General features: G+C 47.6%; 2 protein-coding genes across 2 annotated transcripts; one reads left to right on the forward strand and one right to left on the reverse strand.

Moving 5' to 3' along the window:
• Positions 1-2,142: 2,142 nt before the first annotated feature.
• Positions 2,143-6,629, reverse strand: LOC123184552 (uncharacterized). Its single transcript, XM_044596648.1, has 11 exons — positions 5,864-6,629; positions 5,598-5,756; positions 5,361-5,489; positions 5,016-5,259; positions 4,189-4,902; positions 3,739-4,087; positions 3,448-3,643; positions 3,250-3,348; positions 2,875-3,140; positions 2,700-2,775; positions 2,143-2,596 (listed from the first exon to the last, which is right to left on the reverse strand). Exons 3-11 carry the CDS (start codon positions 5,448-5,450, stop codon positions 2,570-2,572), a joined length of 2,061 nt encoding a protein of 686 aa, XP_044452583.1. The 5' UTR covers positions 5,451-5,489; positions 5,598-5,756; positions 5,864-6,629; the 3' UTR covers positions 2,143-2,569.
• Positions 6,630-16,620: 9,991 nt separating this feature from the next.
• LOC123184553 (uncharacterized) lies at positions 16,621-18,187 on the forward strand. Its single transcript, XM_044596650.1, has 3 exons — positions 16,621-16,895; positions 17,223-17,316; positions 17,410-18,187. The coding sequence occupies exons 1-3, from the start codon at positions 16,729-16,731 to the stop codon at positions 17,482-17,484; spliced, it is 336 nt and encodes a 111-aa protein (XP_044452585.1). The 5' UTR covers positions 16,621-16,728; the 3' UTR covers positions 17,485-18,187.
• The last annotated feature ends 78 nt before the right edge of the window (positions 18,188-18,265 follow it).

Genomic DNA, 18,265 nt, shown 5'->3' on the forward strand with positions numbered 1-18,265 from the left:
CAGCCATTTACAACAAAAAGGTTCCATGCTGCGCTGCCCTCGTGATGGTGTTGAAACCTGCCATTCTTGGTATTGGTCAGCGCAGCATGCAAGGTTCCGCACCGTCTGGCGCGATGTTGGATGCGTTTGGATGGATCTTTTATGTTGCAGCAGGGCAAGTCACGTTGAATGCACCCCCCCCCCCCCCCCCCCCCCCAAAAAAAGTACGTGATTAATCCCCTATGATGCACGGCGCCGTCCAACTGCGCCTCCCTCTGAACCCCACCGTCCATCCGGACGCAATCAATTGAGCCACGTTTTAAGCTTCCTTCTTTTTGCTACTATGGATTTTGAGTCACAACATTTCTGCCCTTAGCCGTGGCCTCCCCTTCCTCTGCAAGCAGCAACGCAGTTTGGTGTTCATCGTAAACAAGGGAGATGGATCCGTCTGGAGATCGTAGTGCAAGCAGGCCAAGCCACCGTGTCAGTGTTGTCCCGACTGAAAGCGTGTTTGCAGGAGCCATCGTCCCTGCCTCCGTCAACGTCGCTAGTGTTCCAGCCATTCAGAGTAGTGGGCAGCAGGTAAGTACTCCTGGCATCTGTAGGTCTTTTTTAGTTTTCGTAGGTGAAGACTGTTTTGCTACGTACTAAATCTTTGTTTTGCAGTACATCGATCATCCAAAGACGTTGGTCCCTTTGTTTTTCATCGGAATTCCTTCACACGTTTTGCTTCTAGGCCCGTCTTCTTGGGAGGATGTTGAACCGTAGGGATACGTATGAGGAGACAGACTTCACCCTCGCGGACGGCACTGGAGCCATTCAGGCCAGGATATGATACTTATTTAGGCCCCTAAAAATCAGTGAAAAGAAGTTTAGGAGCTACTATCGAAAAACGACTGAGCGTTTGGCCTGACCATTTTTCAGGACGATCCAGTCGGAGTACATGCCGGACTTGCGTTGTGTTAGGTACTCTCCGTTTACGTTTTTCGTGTATATGAACTGTTTCAATTTTTTTTGAACGCCAAATCTGCCTCGCGCTTACCCAGTTTGCAATGATAAAAATCATATAACAAAAACAGCGATGGCGACTACGTGATAGTGAATGGATCTGTAAAGGCTGAAGGTTGCATGAAACACATTCGGGTGTACACGCTGAGGTTTGCGTCGGACATTCTAGCTAAACAGTTTTGGGATCGGAGTTGCAGTAGTTTTCCTCAAAAACGTGTTCTGTTACTGATTTTAACATAAATGTATCTTTCTACATTTTTTCATTATAGCATGGTGACAAACTACAATGCAATCACTCATCACTTCCTCCAGTGCATATATGTTCACTTGGATCTTCAGAAAAAGGCATGGTCCACTTTTCTTTGGTTGTTTATTTCAGGTTTTAGCATACTCAAAAACTCTTTCTGTTTGGCTCATTTATTCATGTGTTGTGTGCAGTACAAAGACAAGAAAGATGATGTTAGACGGATAGACTTGGCTGTAGCTGCGCACGAGCAATCATCTTTGAGTTCGGACACCACCAACAGGCTCTTCGACGACGTGCTGCGAGTGTTCTACCATCCAGGGATTCTGTAAGTGTATTGGTTAGTAGTTTGTAATGTAAAACATTTGATTGTTTTAGTACTTATTTCCTGCACCTGCATCGGTCCCTCTGTCCCAACGAAAAATGTTCAGTGAGCTAGAGAATGGCGCTTCATTCACTCTGATCCAATCTCAAACCGGCGCCGATGTGGAGCAACTTAGGTGAGGAAGGACAACACCGTTCTTTCATATCCACCCCAGAACCCTCTGCTAGTGTGCTTGACATGTTGTTCTGTTTGTAGGTCTGTTATTGGAGCTCATGTTGCTATGGGCAACCTTTTCACCACCGTCGATGATGATCACTACAAGTGCTCGTTCAATGGGTAGGGAAATGCTCGGTCTTGGTGATCTTCACCCTCTGTTTGCGCCCAAAGAGCAGACTGACGGCTCAAATGCGTGCAAAGGCAGCCACCTTTGTTTTCAATGCCCCATTTAGTTTTCAATTCTGAACTTCAAAAAAATCATCGCACATTTGCCACAAAAACAGTCTGTATCGTAACAACGGCCTGACGGCAGTTCGGAACTTCCTGCGTTTGCCGATCTCTGCTTTTTTCCATGACCAATGATGCGATTTAAAGTTTCTTTAAATTTCGAACGGTACTAGTCCATTTGAAAAAATATTACAACACGCAGATAATTTTGTCGAGATGGAAACATTTCCAACTAAACTACATCGTTAGAGCGCTAGATAGAATCTCTGTTTAGAGCAGAGTTGAATGGAAAAAAAAGAGCTTCCGAATGCGTAAGAAACACTGTCTCTTTGGCAAAAAGCAGGTTTGTCGGGAACTAAATTCGGTCATGGTGATTGCCGCACTTTGCTCTCTGCTGGGTTTTTGCTGAACACCACATTTCCAGTAGGACACACCAGTGTCTCATGAGAGTAGCTTTGCAGCGAACATGCCACTTTGCTTGCTTCCTCAGCAATCTGTCTGGCAGATTTTGAATTTCGCTGGTAGTTGCCCAATGTTGCCAGCTAGGCCCAAGACTTCATAAAGCAGGATCATCCTAGATTGGTCGAACTCATCCCCTATTTGTATAGTAAAACATAACGTATATTCAATAAAAATCATTCTTGTCAGATATATCAAATTAGTTTTTACAAAAAAGGGGAAAACTTTAGGTATGCTTACTGGCGATAGTGTCCTCTGTAACTTTGTCCCCATCCACTGCCTTGCGTAATGTAGTGCAACGACCCCGCTGGATGCACTGAAAAACAAGTTGGCACACATATATGTAGTTCGCAAAAATGCTCACTAAAATGGGGGTATATGAGGAAGGTGTTTCTATGTGGCATGAAGCTCGTACCGGGTGCAGACCCAAGGGCCTGTGGTCAGCTTTGGGAACCAATTCTGCCACCCTTTGGTCTTGGGCGTCCAGCCATCAAAGTATTCGGCTATGCAAACCATTAGCGCAGCGCGTAGCTCGTCAGCTATCTTTATGTGCTCATTTCGGAGTTCGTCTGCCGGCCTGTCTCCGTTGTTTATCATAGGGTCGAGAATTGTTGTTCTCCTCCTCGGGAAATCAAAGATGTATGTAGACCAGGCGTGTGTGTGGTGCACTGGCAAAACCATCTACACCAGAAAAGGAAAGACGTGAAAAATTATGAAGATGGCATTCGGCATTTGATCGTTTAGTGTCAATCACAGTTAAATGAAAAATGCAAAAAGGTGGGTGCGTTACCATAGGGCATCTGTTGACATCGTGGGAGATATGGTGGCCAACAAAAATGTTCCTTCCGTAGTCGTGACGAATGAAATCACCGCCGCACAACACGTGGCTCTACAGGGTTGGCCAGTGGCGCATACGACAAAAATATTAGACATGGTTCACCAATGGGGATCCCGTAACATTGCTGATGAAAGAAGTTTTTGTTGTTACCACGAATTCCGGCTCCAGATAATGCCTCCAGGATGAATCACCGTATTTTCTTGCCCAAACATTCTCTAGCTGCTGGAACCTTCGCATGAATACATTCATTAGATCTATCTCTATGAACCTGCCAACGCTAAGCTGCTTCTTCAGTATGGCGCCCATCAGTTCTATGTAACTAGGGTATGGGCTAACAACCCAGTTGCTGCGGAGACATTGGTAAGCAGTTCAGTTTTTTTGTTCATCTTGATCTTCATGCGATAATCTCCGAATAAAAATAATGTATCAGAGGAAACTTACTTGTTTAACACTGCGCCACTCATCTGCGAGAATACTAGATATAAGTGGGTGGCGTTTCCCGACGCCCTCTCGGACAGACGGTACTGCGTCACAAAAGGCGATCGTCCGGCAGGTCCGGGCACCACTCTCCTTTTCGGTGGCGGTGTAGACAGTGAATTTTCCTCTACTGGCTTGTTGAGGTTGACACAATCTGCCCCCACTTCTTCTCTGAAGTCCAAGAGTCCAGTGGCTACAGACCTTGTGCAACTAACTGGTGAAACGTCACACACGAGCTGCCATTGCTGAGTTGGGTCTACACTTGCACTGGCTATGTGGAAAGGCGTTGGTGGTGTCCCGAGGTTAGTAGACCCTGTTTCATAACACATGACGTTTCCTTGTTTATACCGTTCGAAAACAAAAGCAAGAAAAATCGAACGCATAACATGGGCTGTATCGAATAGTAAGAATTACCTGGAGTACTCATTCCAAAGTCGCCCGCGCCAAAAAGGTCTCTCCGGGTGATGTCCCTCATGGTAGCAATACTAACCAGACTGGGACTTTTTGACTTGTTGCAAGGGGGTGTGATGACGCCCAAGTCAAACGATGGCGTCTCTTCAAGAAGTGGGTGTCCATCAGGGTAGTCCCACTGGCGGTTGTTGTGGTAATTAGGGTCTTGAGTGCAACAAACGGGGTATGTTGATGCAACATCCGCGCCCCCGACGCGGTCGGGGGACGACGTCCCTGGTACAATGTCCATAATTGACTTGTTGGTTGCGGCGGAACTCTCATCAAACTGCTTGCCTGCCCTGTTGCATCTCTCTGCTTCTCTTATGAGGCTGTCTAGAACGATGTTACAGTTGGGCGAGTTGCCTTCAACGTGACAATCTCCCATTGTGTTGGCAGGATTAAATGGTGGAACTGGTGAATTGACCATGTTTGTATTGTCTTCTGAATCTGTGATGTCCATGATATCTGACGCCTCGCACTCGAATCTTACTTTCTTTGGTTTCTTGGATGTCCTCTTAAATCGTCGAGGAGAAACCTCAACGACCTCCGGTGATATGTTAGAGTTGCCTCGATGTCTGACGCTGACTGGAGGTGTCTCGGCCGCTTCGCGAGCTTTCGGCGCAGCAGTGTCTGTCATTGGGGGTGTCGCACGGCATCCCGTTGAGTTGGCATTGTTACCTGCATATTTTGTTGCAAATAATGAAGTCCTTCGCAAACAGGCAAGAACAACAACACATGGTCTGCAGACATGTCGTATGCAAGAGAAATTAAGCATTTTTTTCATTACTTACTTGTATCACTCCTCCTTGTCCTCGTCTCGGCATCTTGCCTCTCGATAATTGAGAAGAAGGAAAAGAACTCGTCTCTCACTCTTTTTGCCTCCCTCTTGATTGTGTGTTGAGCTGAATTTTTCAGGCTATTTAGTCCATTGAAATGGCGGTGATTTTCCTCTTCCTTCTTCCTTGCAGTCGAAAGAAGGACCTCTTCGCACCTGGATGTGAACTTTGATATTTTGTCTAAGACAATATATGATGCCTGTAGGGTATGCACATTTTTACACAGAAAAAACGGTCAGTTTTCTGATTCATTTTGGCGTTTTGTCACCCTCAACTATTGTTATTAGTGTCGTGCTATACCTCCTTTATGTCTATCGAACTGCAGCTCGATGCCGCTATGCGCCCAGGGACCGGTCCTGTTGATGTGCCCGCCGCACGCATCCTGTTCATAAGGTTTCTATGGTAACAGACCTCTGTTTCTGCCCTCGGCTTTTGGTTAACAATGTTTAGGCAAAACAAAAAGAAAAAGATATTGTGAGAACGCTGCATTAGGACTGGGCGTGGGTGTGAAAAACATGCATAGTTTCGAACCCTCACCAGCAGTCTGCCATACACAACAGGGTAATCTCCTTTGCGCGACTTGACATCCTTCTAGATGATTGTTTTCATAAGAGCGTAGCTGTATGCTTTCACCCTAGGTCGTACCGTGTGGTCGATGTTGCTCTCTGCAGCGTCTAGGTTATCAAGATAGAATACCTGTGAAAAAACACTTCTAGTTCAGAAAAGCACATGTGGACTTCGCCTGAGAACCAAAAACATTGTTTAGCTACACATTTTTGTTATGATTCATGTTGAAGCGTCACCTGAATAAATGGCAAACAACCGGATAGGTTTGACTTCTGACGGCCTCCTAAGAGATCTGCCTTCACCCTTTTTGCCGCAACTAGCAACTATTCTCTTGTGTATCTGCACCAGTTGTGCATGTGTATGAGATCAGGCGCGGCCAAAGCGCCCCAGTAATCGGTGCAGAAGTAGTCGTTCTTCAGTGTTGGGGCGAGGAGGTATGTGCATGCACATATAACTAGCCCCACTTTGAACTTGTTCTTCTCCTGAACAGTCATACGGCGGCCGTATGTCTTCTTCACAGCCTCAACAATTGGCAAGATACTGTGCTCTCCTGATCCCATACCAAACATGGCTCTGATCTACGTGAGCACCTCCTCTGAAACATGACGCCTTGGATCCCGAACAGGCGCAACTCCACAAGGTATGCCAAGGACAGTATGAACATCTTCTTCATAGAACTGCACGTCGTGCTTGTGGTCGATTGTGATAGAACTTGCTTCCTTGTCTATATGACCTAGAATAGACATTAAGAAATGCCTATCCATCCTGGTTATCTTTGGGAGCTACAGCAGCCCCCCGAAATCCATCTCGACGACATATTGTTTTTTTCCTCGTCAAAAGACGCTAGCAAATCGTGAAGCTTCTTAACACTGCACCTCGAGTTGATTGCAGGTGCTTTCCCATTGCGCTGGTTCTGGTCTTCTTCGTCTGATTCTGACTCCGCAATGCCACCTCCCGCAGGGAAACCGATCCCCTCCTCTTCTTCTGATTCAGAGGATGCATCGTCGAAGCGTCGGGGGGGGGGGGGGGGGGGGGGGGGTCTTGGGCCGGAAGCGGGGATCCCGTAGCCATCCATCCTGCTGCCCCAAAATTCCTGCGTAAAAAAAAGATTCTTGTATTCAGAATTGAAAACACTCGTCAGCAGGGATCCTCGGTTGCCTTATTTTGGACAGATTGTTGTGCGCTGGAAAGGCCAAAAGGATAATCTATGAATTCAAGTTCTTTCTCTACGCCGCATGAGCTAGTGTGCATGCTTGGACATTATCAATTGATCCACAAACGAAAAATGCTAACTCATTTCTCGGATTAAGAATGTCGAACGGGAGCAAGCCCCCGTGGGGCGAGCAAACGGCGATGGCAGTCACTGCATGACAACTACTGCGGCTCGGACTGGATTCCTCAACTAGTTCGATGTAAAACACTTCAGGGAGAAATTCATACCTTTAGATCTGCTGTGTGCCGGCGCACTAGGAGGGGCCGGAGTTCGTCGTTCTCCAGCTGCTATCTGGACTTCTAGCACCAGAGCAAATTCCCAACCTGGTGTACAAGGGAGCGGCTGGGCATATGTTTTCTAGCCTCCTCGTGAATCCAAGCACGGGCCGGCCTCCCCGGTCAGCCTGACTACCTACAAGTGGATCCCGACAAGAAAGCCCATGAAACCTCTGAAACCCGGGATTCGAGGGCTCACGAGATGCGTTAGTTGGGCGGTGCAGGTATTTTTTTTGTTTGACTTTGGTCGGTATAATTTTGTTTTTATGCCGCCCCTACTTCCTACTCCTGTTTTCCTTTTGAGGTGGCCCTCACCGGGATGTACTGCTCGTACAAGCCTCACTGTACCAGCGAAGGCACCACGCCTCGTTCCTTTGGCCTGATGCACACGACGTTTTGCTTCCGCCGCAGCCCCGAGATGCAGTAGGTCCTGGCCGCCTAAGTTACCGGCAAGCATAGTTGAGTACTAATGCGTCACAGCGGGAGGCCGCGTTTTTATGGTATAAATTATGTTTGTTTTGGGTTTGGGTTGTTTCTTCATCTTGTTACCCTTCTCAAGAATATGCATCACCTCCTGTGACATGTAATTTTATTTTGGGTATCTCGAAAAATGCTTGAGAAGTAGTGGCCGGCACAATTTTATCATGTCCCCCGTATGGAGCATTTTTTTGTTGAGAGCCGTTCGGTTCGTCCCTTTTAATTGCAAGTAATTTGCATTTAATTCACATCTCGGTTTTTAATTACAAGAAAATATGGCGGTTTGGTGTTGTGGCTTTTTTAAATTCCATAAACCGAGTATAATATTTTTAAATCACCGTAAACACGTGCACAAATTGTGCTTTGCGCCTTACTGTTTTGGTTCCACTAGTTTGTTCGTTTTATACGTTACAAAACATGTTGTGGGGGTAGCCTCACATAACTAGATTCAAACGAGCTGGGGGTAATAAGTTAACAAAATGGATGATTGTTATTTTCAAGTAGGTTCGAACTACGTGTATGAGTTAGGAGCGTACAAAAATTATGAAAGATTTTCCTTGACGGAGCTGGGAAATTGAGAAGAAAATTATGGCTATTGTATGGAAGCCCAAGCTCGGGGCGGAAAGAATGAAAACGTTCTTGAAGAAGGTTTCCAAGGAAATTGGAAATCATTTTTGCATAAAAAAAGTGTCCAAAGATTCTCGGAGATTATGTCAGAAGATTCTTTTTGGATGCAAAAAGATGAATGTCCTTATGTTTCCGCAAATCGGTGTGCATGAGGCACAGACTATATAGAGGAGGGTTATCAATTATCAAGATGGCCGGGTCCCTGCCCCCATGGGGGACGATTCAGTGCTAAGGCATCAAATGTCTATGAAACATTTCTTGACGGGGTTGAGAGAGTGAGAAGAAAATTATGGGTATTGTATCAAAGCTCAAGCTCGGGCGGAAACAATGAAAGCGTTCTTGAAGAAGGTTGACAGGGAATTTGGAAAGCATTTTGCAAAAAAAAAAGAAGTGTCCAAAGATTCTCGGAGATTTTAGTCAGAAGATTCTTTTTTGATGCAAAAAGATGAATGACGTGTGAAAGCTATGCAACATTTTTATGGCCTTACTTTTTTCGCGAATTGGTGTGCATGAGGTACAGACTATATAGAAGGAGGGTTATCAATTATCAAGATGTCCTGGGCCCTACCCCCCGGGTGTTCATACTGCAAGGTTCCTTACGCGTAACAGAGGATTCCATCATCTTAGTGTGCGGGGGTTAGGACAATAAAAGAAAGGCCGACCCTGCCCCCGGGTGTTCCTACTGGAAGGTTCCTTACACGCAAAATAGAGGGTTCCCTCATCTTAATGGCAGGGGTTAGGACAATAGAAGAAGGGCGGTGCTTGCTCTTTTGCAAGGTTCCTTACGCGCAAACGGAGGGTTCCCCCATCGCAGGGCGTGCAGGGGCCGACAAATGAAACAAAGATGGTTCTTGCTCTTGAGATGGGGGGATGTTGAGTGGGCCTGGGGTTCATGTATGCACATGGGCCACTGTGCGAGTTCCTTGTGCGCGAAAAGAGCGTTCCCCACTTCGACGTGGGTGAGGTTCCGACAATAGGAAGGAGGGTCTCTCTCTGCAGAGATGCCGCATGCTGCGTGGTGGTGGGGGCGGGGTTATGGGAATGTTGGCGTCTCAAGCTCGGGGCGGAAAAAAACATGTTTTCGAAGAAGGGTGACAAGGAACTTGGAAAACAGTCGCATAAAGAAAAGAATACTCAAATCGATTTTTAGTTTTCGGCAAAAAAGTTACATCCCGATGCAGAAAAAAGATTCCTTATGGCTTTGTTTTCCGCAAACGGTGTGCATGAGGTACAGACTATATAGAAGGAGGGTTATCAATCATCAAAATGGGCGGGCCCCTGCACACAGGGTGTTCCTAAATTGAAGGTTCCTTAGGCGCGAACAGAGGGTTCGCTCATCTTAGTCGGCGGGGGTCGGGTAATAAAGAAGGACGGTGCTCACTCTTCTGCAGGGTTCCTTCCGCGCAACAGAGGGTCCCCCCCATCGAAGTGGGTGTGGTTCCGACAAATGAATTAAGGAGATTCTTTCTCTCAAGATGGCGGGGACTGTTGAGGGAGCTCTGGTGGTGCATGTGTGCGCATGGGGGTGCTGCACGAGTTCCCTGTGCGCGAAAAGAGGGTTCCCCCCCTTCGCCCCATGTGGGGTTCCGACAAATAAAAAGGAGGGTTCTCTTTGCAGAGATGGCGCGTACTGCGTGGTGGCGCGCGAGGGGGGGTATGGGAATGCATATAGGATGTCTGGCGTCACATGCATATGGATTATAACCATGCGAATCTGAAGACTCGCCTATCCATACACATACGGGATTGACACGTCTCATTCATTACAAGCGTAAATGACATGACATGGGGACGATTCGGTGCTAAGGCATCAATTTTCTATGAAACATTTCTTGACGGAGCTGAGAAATTGAGAAGAAAATTATGGGTATTGTATCAAAGCTCAAGCTCGGGGCGGAAACACTGAGAACGTTCTTGAAGAAGGTTGACAAGGAATTTGGAAAGATAAATGACGTGTGAAAGCTATTCAACATTTTTATGGCCTTTACTATTTCACGAAAATTGGTGTGCATGAGGTACAGAGTATATAGAAGGAGGGCTATCAATTATCAAGATCGTCTGGGCCCTGCCCCCCGGGGTTTCGTACTGCAAGGATCCTTACGCGTAACAGAGGACTCCCTCGTCTTAGTGTGCGAGGGGGGGGGGGGTAGGACAATAAAAGAAAAGGCCGGCCCTGCCCCCCGGGGTGTTCCTACTGCAAGGTTCCTCACGCGCAACAGAGGGTTTCCCTCATCTTAGCGGGCGGGGGTTGGGACAAAAAGAAGAAGGACGATGCTTGCTCTTTTGCAAGGTTCCTTATGTGCAAATAGAGGGTCCCCCCCATCGCAGTGCGTGCGAAAAGAGGGTTCCCCACTTCGACGTGGGTGAGGTTCCGACAATAGGAAGGAGGGTCTCTCTCTGCAGAGATGTCGCGTGCTGCGTGGTGGTGGGGGCGGGGTTATGGGAATGTGGGCGTCTCAAGCTCGGGGCGGAAAAAAACACATTTTCGAAGAAGGGTGACAAGGAACTTGGAAAACATTCGCATAAAGAAAAGAATACTCAAATCGATTTTTCATAGTTTTCGGCAAAAAAGTTCATCCCGATGCGGAACATATATTCCTTATGGCTTTGTTTTCCGCAAACGGTGTGCATGAGGTACAGACTATATAGAAGGAGGGTTATCAATCATCAAGATGGTCGGGCCCCTGCACACAGGGTGTTCCTAAAATTTAAGCTTCCTTACGCGCGAACAGAGGGTTCGCTCATCTTCGCGGGCGGGGGTCGGGCAAATAAAGAAGGACGGTGCTCGCTCTTCTGCAGGGTTCCTTCCGCGCAACAGAGGGTCCCCCCCATCGAAGTGGGTGTGGTTTCGACAAAATGAAGTAAGACGGTTCTTTCTCTCGAGATGGCGGGCACTGTTGAGGGAGATCTGGGGGCGCATGTGTGCGCATGGGGGATGCTGCACGAGTTCCCTGTGCGCGAAAAGAGGGTTCCCCCTTCTCCCTGTGTGGTGTTCCGACAAATAAAAAGGAGGGTTCTCTTTGCAGTGATGGTGCGTACTGCGTCGTGGCGCGCGGGGGGGGGGGGGGGTTAGGGTTCTTGAAGAAGGTTGACACTGAGAATGTTCTTGAAGAAGGTTGACAAGGAATTTGGAAAGATGAATGACGTGTGAAAGCTATTCAACATTTCTGTGGCCTTACTATTTCGCGAAAATCGGTGTGCATGAGGTACAGACTATATAGAAGGAGGGCTATCAATTATCAAGATGGTTTGGGCCCTGCCCCCAGGGTTTCGTACCGCAAGGATCCTTACACATAATAGAGGATTCCCGCATCTTAGTGTGAGGGGGGGGGTAGGACAATAAAAGAAAAGGCCGGCCCTGCCCCCCGGGGTGTTCCTACTGCAAGGTTCCTCACGCGCAACAGAGGGTTTCCCTCATCTTAGCGGGCGGGGGTTAGGACAAAAAGAAGAAGGACAGTGCTTGGTTTTTTGCAAGGTTCCTTACGTGCAACAGAGGGTCCCTCCATCGCAGTGCGTGCGGTTCCGACAAAATGAACAAAGACGTGTCTTGCTCCTGAGATGGAGTGGGCCTGGGGTGCATGTATGCACATGGGGTGCGCTGAGTGGGCCTCGTGCGCGAAAAGAGGGTTCCCCACTTAGACATGGGTGAGGTCCGACAATAGAAAGTAGGGTTCCCTCTCGCAGAGATGCCGCGTGCTGCGTGGTGGTGGGTGCGGGGTTATGGGAATGTTGGCATCTCAAGCTCGTGGCGGAAAGAAGAACACGTTTCCGAAGACGGCTGACAAGAATCTTGGAAAACATTCGCATAAATAAAAGAAAAACTCAAAACGATTTTTCAGAGTTTTCGGCAAAAAAGATTCACCCCGATGCGGAAAAAGATTCTTTATGGCCTTGTTTTCCGCAAATCAGTGTGCATGAGGTACAGACTATATAGAAGGAGGGTTATCAAGTATCAAGATGGCCGGGTATCCTGCCCGCCAGGGTGTTCCTAGTGGAAGGTTCCTTACGCGCAACAGAGGATTCACTCATCTCAGTGGGCGGGGGGGGGGGGGGCAATAAAGAAGGACGGGCACGCTTTTCTGCAGGGTTCCTTCCGCGCAATAGAGGCCCCCCCATCGAAGTGGGTTTGGTTCCGACAAATGAAGTAAGACGGTTCTTGCGGGAGATCTGGGGGTGCATGTGTGCGCATTGGGGTGCTGCACGAGTTCCCTGTGCGCGAAAAGAGTGTTCCCCCCTTCGACCCGTGTGAGGTTCCGACAATAAAAAGGAGGGGTTCTCTTTGCAGAGATGGTGCGTACTGCGTGGTTGCGGGGGGGGGGGGGGTATGGGAATGCATATAGGATATTTGGCGTCACACTCATATGTATTATAACCGTACGAAACTGAAAACTCGCCTATCCATATGCATACGAGATTGACACGTCTCAATCATTACAAGGGAAAATGACATGACGCGGGGGGGGGGGGGGGGTGATTCGGTGCTAAGGCATCAAATGGCGGTTTGGTGTTTTCTGTTGAGAGCCGTTCGGTTCTTCCCTTTAATTTCAAGCAATTTGCATTTTATTCATATCTCGGTTTTAATTACAAGTAAATGGCGGTCTGGTGTTTTGTTTTTTTAATTACATAAACCGAGTATAATTGGTTTAAATCGCTGTAAACATGTGCACGATGGTGCTTTGCGCCTTACTGTTTTTGGTTCCACCAGTTAATTCGTTTTATCGTTACTAAACATGATGTGGGGGTAGCCTCGCATATCTAGATTCAAAACGAGATGGGGTAATAAATCAAAAAAATGGATGATTGCTATTTTCAAGTAGGTTCGAACCACAGGTATGAGTTAGGAGCGTACAAAAATTATGAAACATTTCTTGACGGAGCTGGGAAATTGAAAAGAATATTATGGCCATTGTATCGAAGCTCAAGCTCGGGGTGGAAGGAATGAAAACGTTATTGAAGAAGGTTGCCAAGGAAATTGGAAAGCATTTCTTCATAAAAAAAGTGTCCAAAGATTCCCGGAGATTATGTCAGAAGATTCTTTTTGGATGCGAAAAGATGAATGGCCTTATGTTTCCGCAAATCGGTGTGCATGAGGCACATACTATATAGAGGAGGGTTATCAATTATCAAGATGGTCGGGTCCCTGCCCCCAGGGTTTCCAAATGGAAGGTTCCTTACGCGCAACAGAGCGTTCGCTCATCTTAGTCGGCGGGGGTCGGGTAATAAAGAAGGATGGTGCTCGCTCTTCTGCAGTGTTCCTTCCGCGCAAGAGAGGGTCCACCCCCCCATCGAAGTGGGTGTGGTTCCGACAAAATGAAGGAAGACGGTTCTAGCTCTCGAGATTGGGGGTGTGTGCGCATTGGGGTGCTACACGAATTCCCTGTGCGCGAAAAGAGGGTTCCCCCCATCAACCTGTGTGAGGTTCCAACAATAAAAAGGAGGGGTTATCTTTTGCAGAGATCACGCGTACTGCGTGGTGGCGGGGGGGGGGGGGGGGTATGGGAATGCATATAGGATGTTTGGCGTCGCATGCATATGGATTATAACCGTACGAATCTGAAGAGTCGCCTATCCATATGCATACGGGATTGACACGTCTCATTCATTACAAGAGAAAAATGACATGATGGGGGGATGATTCGGTGCTAAGGCATCAAATGTCTATGAAACATTTCTTGACAGAGTTGAGAAAGTGAGAAGAAAATTATGGGTATTGTATCGAAGCTCAAGCTCGGGGCGGAAACAATGAAAACGTTCTTGAAGAAGCTTGACAAGGAATTTGGAAGGCATTTTGCAAAAAAAAGAAGCGTCCAAAGATTCTCGGAGATTTTAGTCAGAATATTCTTTTTTGATGCAAAAAGATGAATGACATGTGAAAGCTATTCAATATTTTTATGGCCTTACTTTTTTCACGAATCTGTGTGCATGAGGTACAAACTATCCCGGGTTTTCCTACTCCAAGGTTCCTTACGCGCAAATAGAGGGTTCCCTCATCTTAATGGGCAGGGGTTAGGACAAAAAGAAGAAGGACGGTGCTTGCTCTTTTGCAAGGTTCCTTACGTGCAACAGGTGGTTCCCCCAATCGCAGTGCATGCGATTCCGACAAAATGAACAAAGACGGTTCCTGCTCCTGCGATGGGGGGGATGTTGAGTGGGCATGGGGTGCATGTATGCGCATGGGGTGCGTTGAGTGGGCCTCGTGCGCGAAAAGAGGGATCCCCACTTCGATGTGGGTTATGTTCTGGCAATAGGAAGGAGGGTTCCCTCTGCAGAGATTCCGCGTGCTGTGTGGTGGTGGTGGTGGTGGGGGGGGGGTTATGGGAATGTTGGCATCTCAAGCTCGGGGTGGAATAAATAACACATTTTCGAAGACGGCTGACAAGGATCTTGGAAAACATTCACATAAAGAAAAGAAAAACTCAAAACGATTTTTCAGAGTTTTCGGCAAAAGAAGATTCATCCCGATGCGGAAACATGATTCTTTATGGCCTTGTTTTTCTGCAAATCGGTGTGCACGAGGTACACACTATATAGAAGGAGGGTTATCAAGTATCAAGATGGCTGGGTCCCCCTGCCCGCCAGGGTGTTCCTAATGGAAGGTTCCTTACGCTCAAACAGAGGGGTCCGCTCATCTTAGTTGGCGGGGGGGGGGGGGGCAATAAAGAAGGACGGTGCACGCTCTTCTGCAGGGTTCCTTCCGCGCAATAGAGGGGTCCCCGCCACACCGAAGTGGGTGTGGTTCCGACAAATGAAGTAAGACGGTTCTTGATCTCGAGATGGCGGGTACTGTTGAGGGAGATCTGGGGGTGCATGTGTGCACATTGGGGTGCTGCACGAGTTCCCTGTGCGCGAAAAGAGGGTTCCCCCCTTCGACGCGTGTGAGGTTCCGACAATAAAAAGGAGGGATTCTCTCTGTGTGATTAGCGTTGCGCCACTGCCTTTCCTAACCCTACGCCCCTACTGCCGCCTCCACTCCTCCCCTCGCCCTTGCTACCGCCGCCCCTCACTGCCTCTGTGATTAGATTGAAAACACATGTGTGCCGCGATGGGATGAAGAGCTCTGCCTCATGCTGCCCTCCGTAATTCTTCAGTCCAGAAGGAATTACCCAAGGTTTGCAGTAGCATTAGTGATTACCGTATTGATCTCTCTCAATTATTCTGTTGTGATGCTAATGGTTTTTAGTTCTTGTACGTGTCAAAATAATAAATCAGATTTTAGTCCTTGTACATGTTGAAATTATACATCAAATTTTAGTTCTTGGTGTGCCAAAATTATATATCAGATTCAGTTCTTTTGTATGTGTTGTGAAGCTATTTCTGAAACTTGCGCTTGGGTATTGTATGAACCGCCAAACACGCTAAAGCTTAGTTATTTTTTAGGAACCGCCAAATAGGAGATGTTTTCTTCGGTATTGTATGAAAAATCTATGTTGGAAAAAATTAGTAGTTAACTTCGTTTCGCATGAAAATGTTAATTTTTTTCTCCTTATTGATAAATGTAGTGCCAAAATTAAACTAATAAAAATGTATACAATGTTTTTATGGCCTCAAAGTGACATATTATTATGGTATTATGGTAGCTATTTTTCCGCTCTAGACAATTCTTTTATCAACTCAACTTGGCGCCCCTTATACCCAAATCCTGGCTCCGCCCCTGCTGAAGTGTGAGGACAGCCAGCCAGAAAAAATGACTAATATTAATGGGTAATGCATCTCTGAAAATGGACCGGCACCGCTGTGCTAACTGACAAGGATGAGCAATTCCTTTGTACCTCGATGACAGACAAAATTTGAGAACGCTAATGCACCTACTTTGACTGATGTGCGAACTGACGGTGTTCTGCATGCTCAACAGCAAAAATGGCTTGTTGCTATGCCAGCAGCCACTACTTTTAGCGAGGGGGTATGTTGGTTATATGCCTTCCCGGCGTATGAACTAGCTGCTTATGATTATCTTTGAGCATAAAACGGGTCGCATGCTACGCTCTAGCAACGGGGATATTAATAACGTTGGCTTTTGGCCGGGCACAGGTCCCGGGCCTTTGGCCGGGCACATGTGGCAACCGGTATTGGCTGACTAGTGCCATCGTGGGTTTCTTTCTAGGGGTTTTTGTTCAGTTTCTCTTCTAAAAACCGGAACACTCTTGTACATAAACCTTCTTCTCCTTCTTATATGAAAAGGCAGTGCTCCTGCCGGTTCCTTAAAAAAAAATAACGTTGGCTTTTGGTTCCTGACAGTAGGCAAGCGAGCGAATCCCTCCACTTGAATACAAGGAGTAGGCAGTCAGAGTAGGGGCATGGGCATTCTGGCTATCCATCCACACGCAACCACCATTATCTCGTGTTGCACATCAGTTATAACAGAGCTTCCCCGCATCCACCATCTATCCGTTCGCCCCAAAAACCAAGACCCTGAAGCAAACGCTCCCCCCCAACACACACATATCCCCATCCGCCACGTTCGCCCCCTCTCCTTCCTCCCGGGTCGTCCTTCGCTACATCCGCAAAGGAGATGGGCCGACGCACCTCCGTGCACCCCGCGTTGGGCAGCGTAGACGTGTTCCACGAGATCTTCATCCGGCTGGACAGCTGCGGCGACCTGGTGAGGGTGTTGGCAGTGTCGCCGGCGTGGTGCGCCGCTGCCAACATGCCTGGCTTCCTCAAATCCTTCAGAAAAAGGTTGGCCCCTCCTCTTTTAGGCTATGTGGTGGAGTTAGAATAGCTCTGTTCGAACTACTCTATATACTTATCGGAGCCTAGCATCGGCCACGCCCTTGAGGAAGCTTCCATGCGCGTAGGAGCAGCTTTTGTTGACCCGGAAAGTACCCTTCTTGTTTTGGATACTTGTGATTCCCGCATTTTCGGTAGAGAGCAGTCACCGGCTCCTGGCTATCTAGAGCTCAAGCCCGCCGCGGACGGGGTTGAGTTGGGAGCAATTGTTCCTTTTGAGCATCCGTTTGAGCCTGCCAATAAGAACACGTGGGGCCACTTCTCTATCGTGAACAGGGAGTTCTCCTTCTTCCTGGTCTGCCCGGCACCTAGGGTGAAGTTGGACTGCGGCGCGATCTGCACGGAGATGGACGAACCCGTGCATTACCACGTAAGTCTTTGATTGAGTTTGCGTCTGTCAACATATAAGTATCCATCGCATTCATTTAATAAAAAAATCGTACCATACCTTTTTCTCAAGCAGGTCAACGAATTCGTCGATGGGGCATGGGAGCTTGCAGTTTCTGAAGCCATGGAGGGGGGGGGGGGGGGGGGGTGAGACAACGTTCTTCCTCCGACACCCATACTCTATTATACATCAGGACATGTTGTATATGATGTATGAGATGGGGAAGGTTGTTTCCTACGACCTGAACACGAGAACATTCACAGCCGTTGCTCTGCCTCCAGACTTCACCTCCAACCGATTCATGGGAGGGACGGACTACCAAGTCACCATTTCCACCACTGGCATCATATGCATGGCGCAGGTGCAGGGCACCTGTCTCTATGTCTGGGACATGGAAGCATCAGGAAGATGGATTCGCAAGGCAACACTTTCTGTTCCAGATTTTTTTGGCCACAATGAGGATTCGCCGCCATGGGCGCGTGTTGCCTCTGGATCATTTCCATTGTGGAGTGCTTTGTTTTATTCAGTCAGGATACTTGCAGCCACCGGCGACGCGCAACACATTGTCGTGAGGATTGGGTTCACCGGGCACGTCTTCTGAATCAACACCAGAACCATGCATGCAGAGCGGTTGTTGCAAGACACCAGGAGCACCTATGTATGCAAGGTGGCGTCTGTAACCGTGACATGGCCGCCAAAGGTACCTGTCAACTTTGTTCCTGCCTATATCAATTAGATTGTGTTGTGCTATTCAGGCATTATATTGCTAGTGGCGAACTGTAATTTCACTACGACTTGAGTTTTTTATTACCCGCATTACTGTGTGAACAAGAACGGTGACTAAGTTGTAATCGCTTAACGTCGTTTCCACTGCCAAGACAACACTAATTTTTTAGCATTCTTTATATTGCGTTTGCGAACGGATAAATGC

This window comes from Triticum aestivum, chromosome 2A (genome assembly GCF_018294505.1).
Source record: "Triticum aestivum cultivar Chinese Spring chromosome 2A, IWGSC CS RefSeq v2.1, whole genome shotgun sequence".
Lineage (NCBI taxonomy): Eukaryota > Viridiplantae > Streptophyta > Magnoliopsida > Poales > Poaceae > Triticum > Triticum aestivum.

Bases quoted from the DNA above. Each gene is read 5' to 3' on its own strand.
- LOC123184552 (XM_044596648.1), bottom strand. From the start codon at position 5,450: ATGAACAGGATGCGTGCGGCGGGCACATCAACAGGACCGGTCCCTGGG. The intron at 3,141-3,249 runs GTAACGCACCCA...TTTCTGGTGTAG, and splicing joins ATGTCAACAGATGCCCTATG to ATGGTTTTGCCAGTGCACCA. The intron at 2,597-2,699 runs GTAAGCATACCT...CTATACAAATAG, and splicing joins TACAGAGGACACTATCGCCA to GGGATGAGTTCGACCAATCT.
- LOC123184553 (XM_044596650.1), top strand. From the start codon at position 16,729: ATGGGCCGACGCACCTCCGTGCACCCCGCGTTGGGCAGCGTAGACGTG. The intron at 16,896-17,222 runs GTTGGCCCCTCC...TATCGTGAACAG, and splicing joins CTCAAATCCTTCAGAAAAAG to GGAGTTCTCCTTCTTCCTGG. The intron at 17,317-17,409 runs GTAAGTCTTTGA...TTTCTCAAGCAG, and splicing joins ACGAACCCGTGCATTACCAC to GTCAACGAATTCGTCGATGG.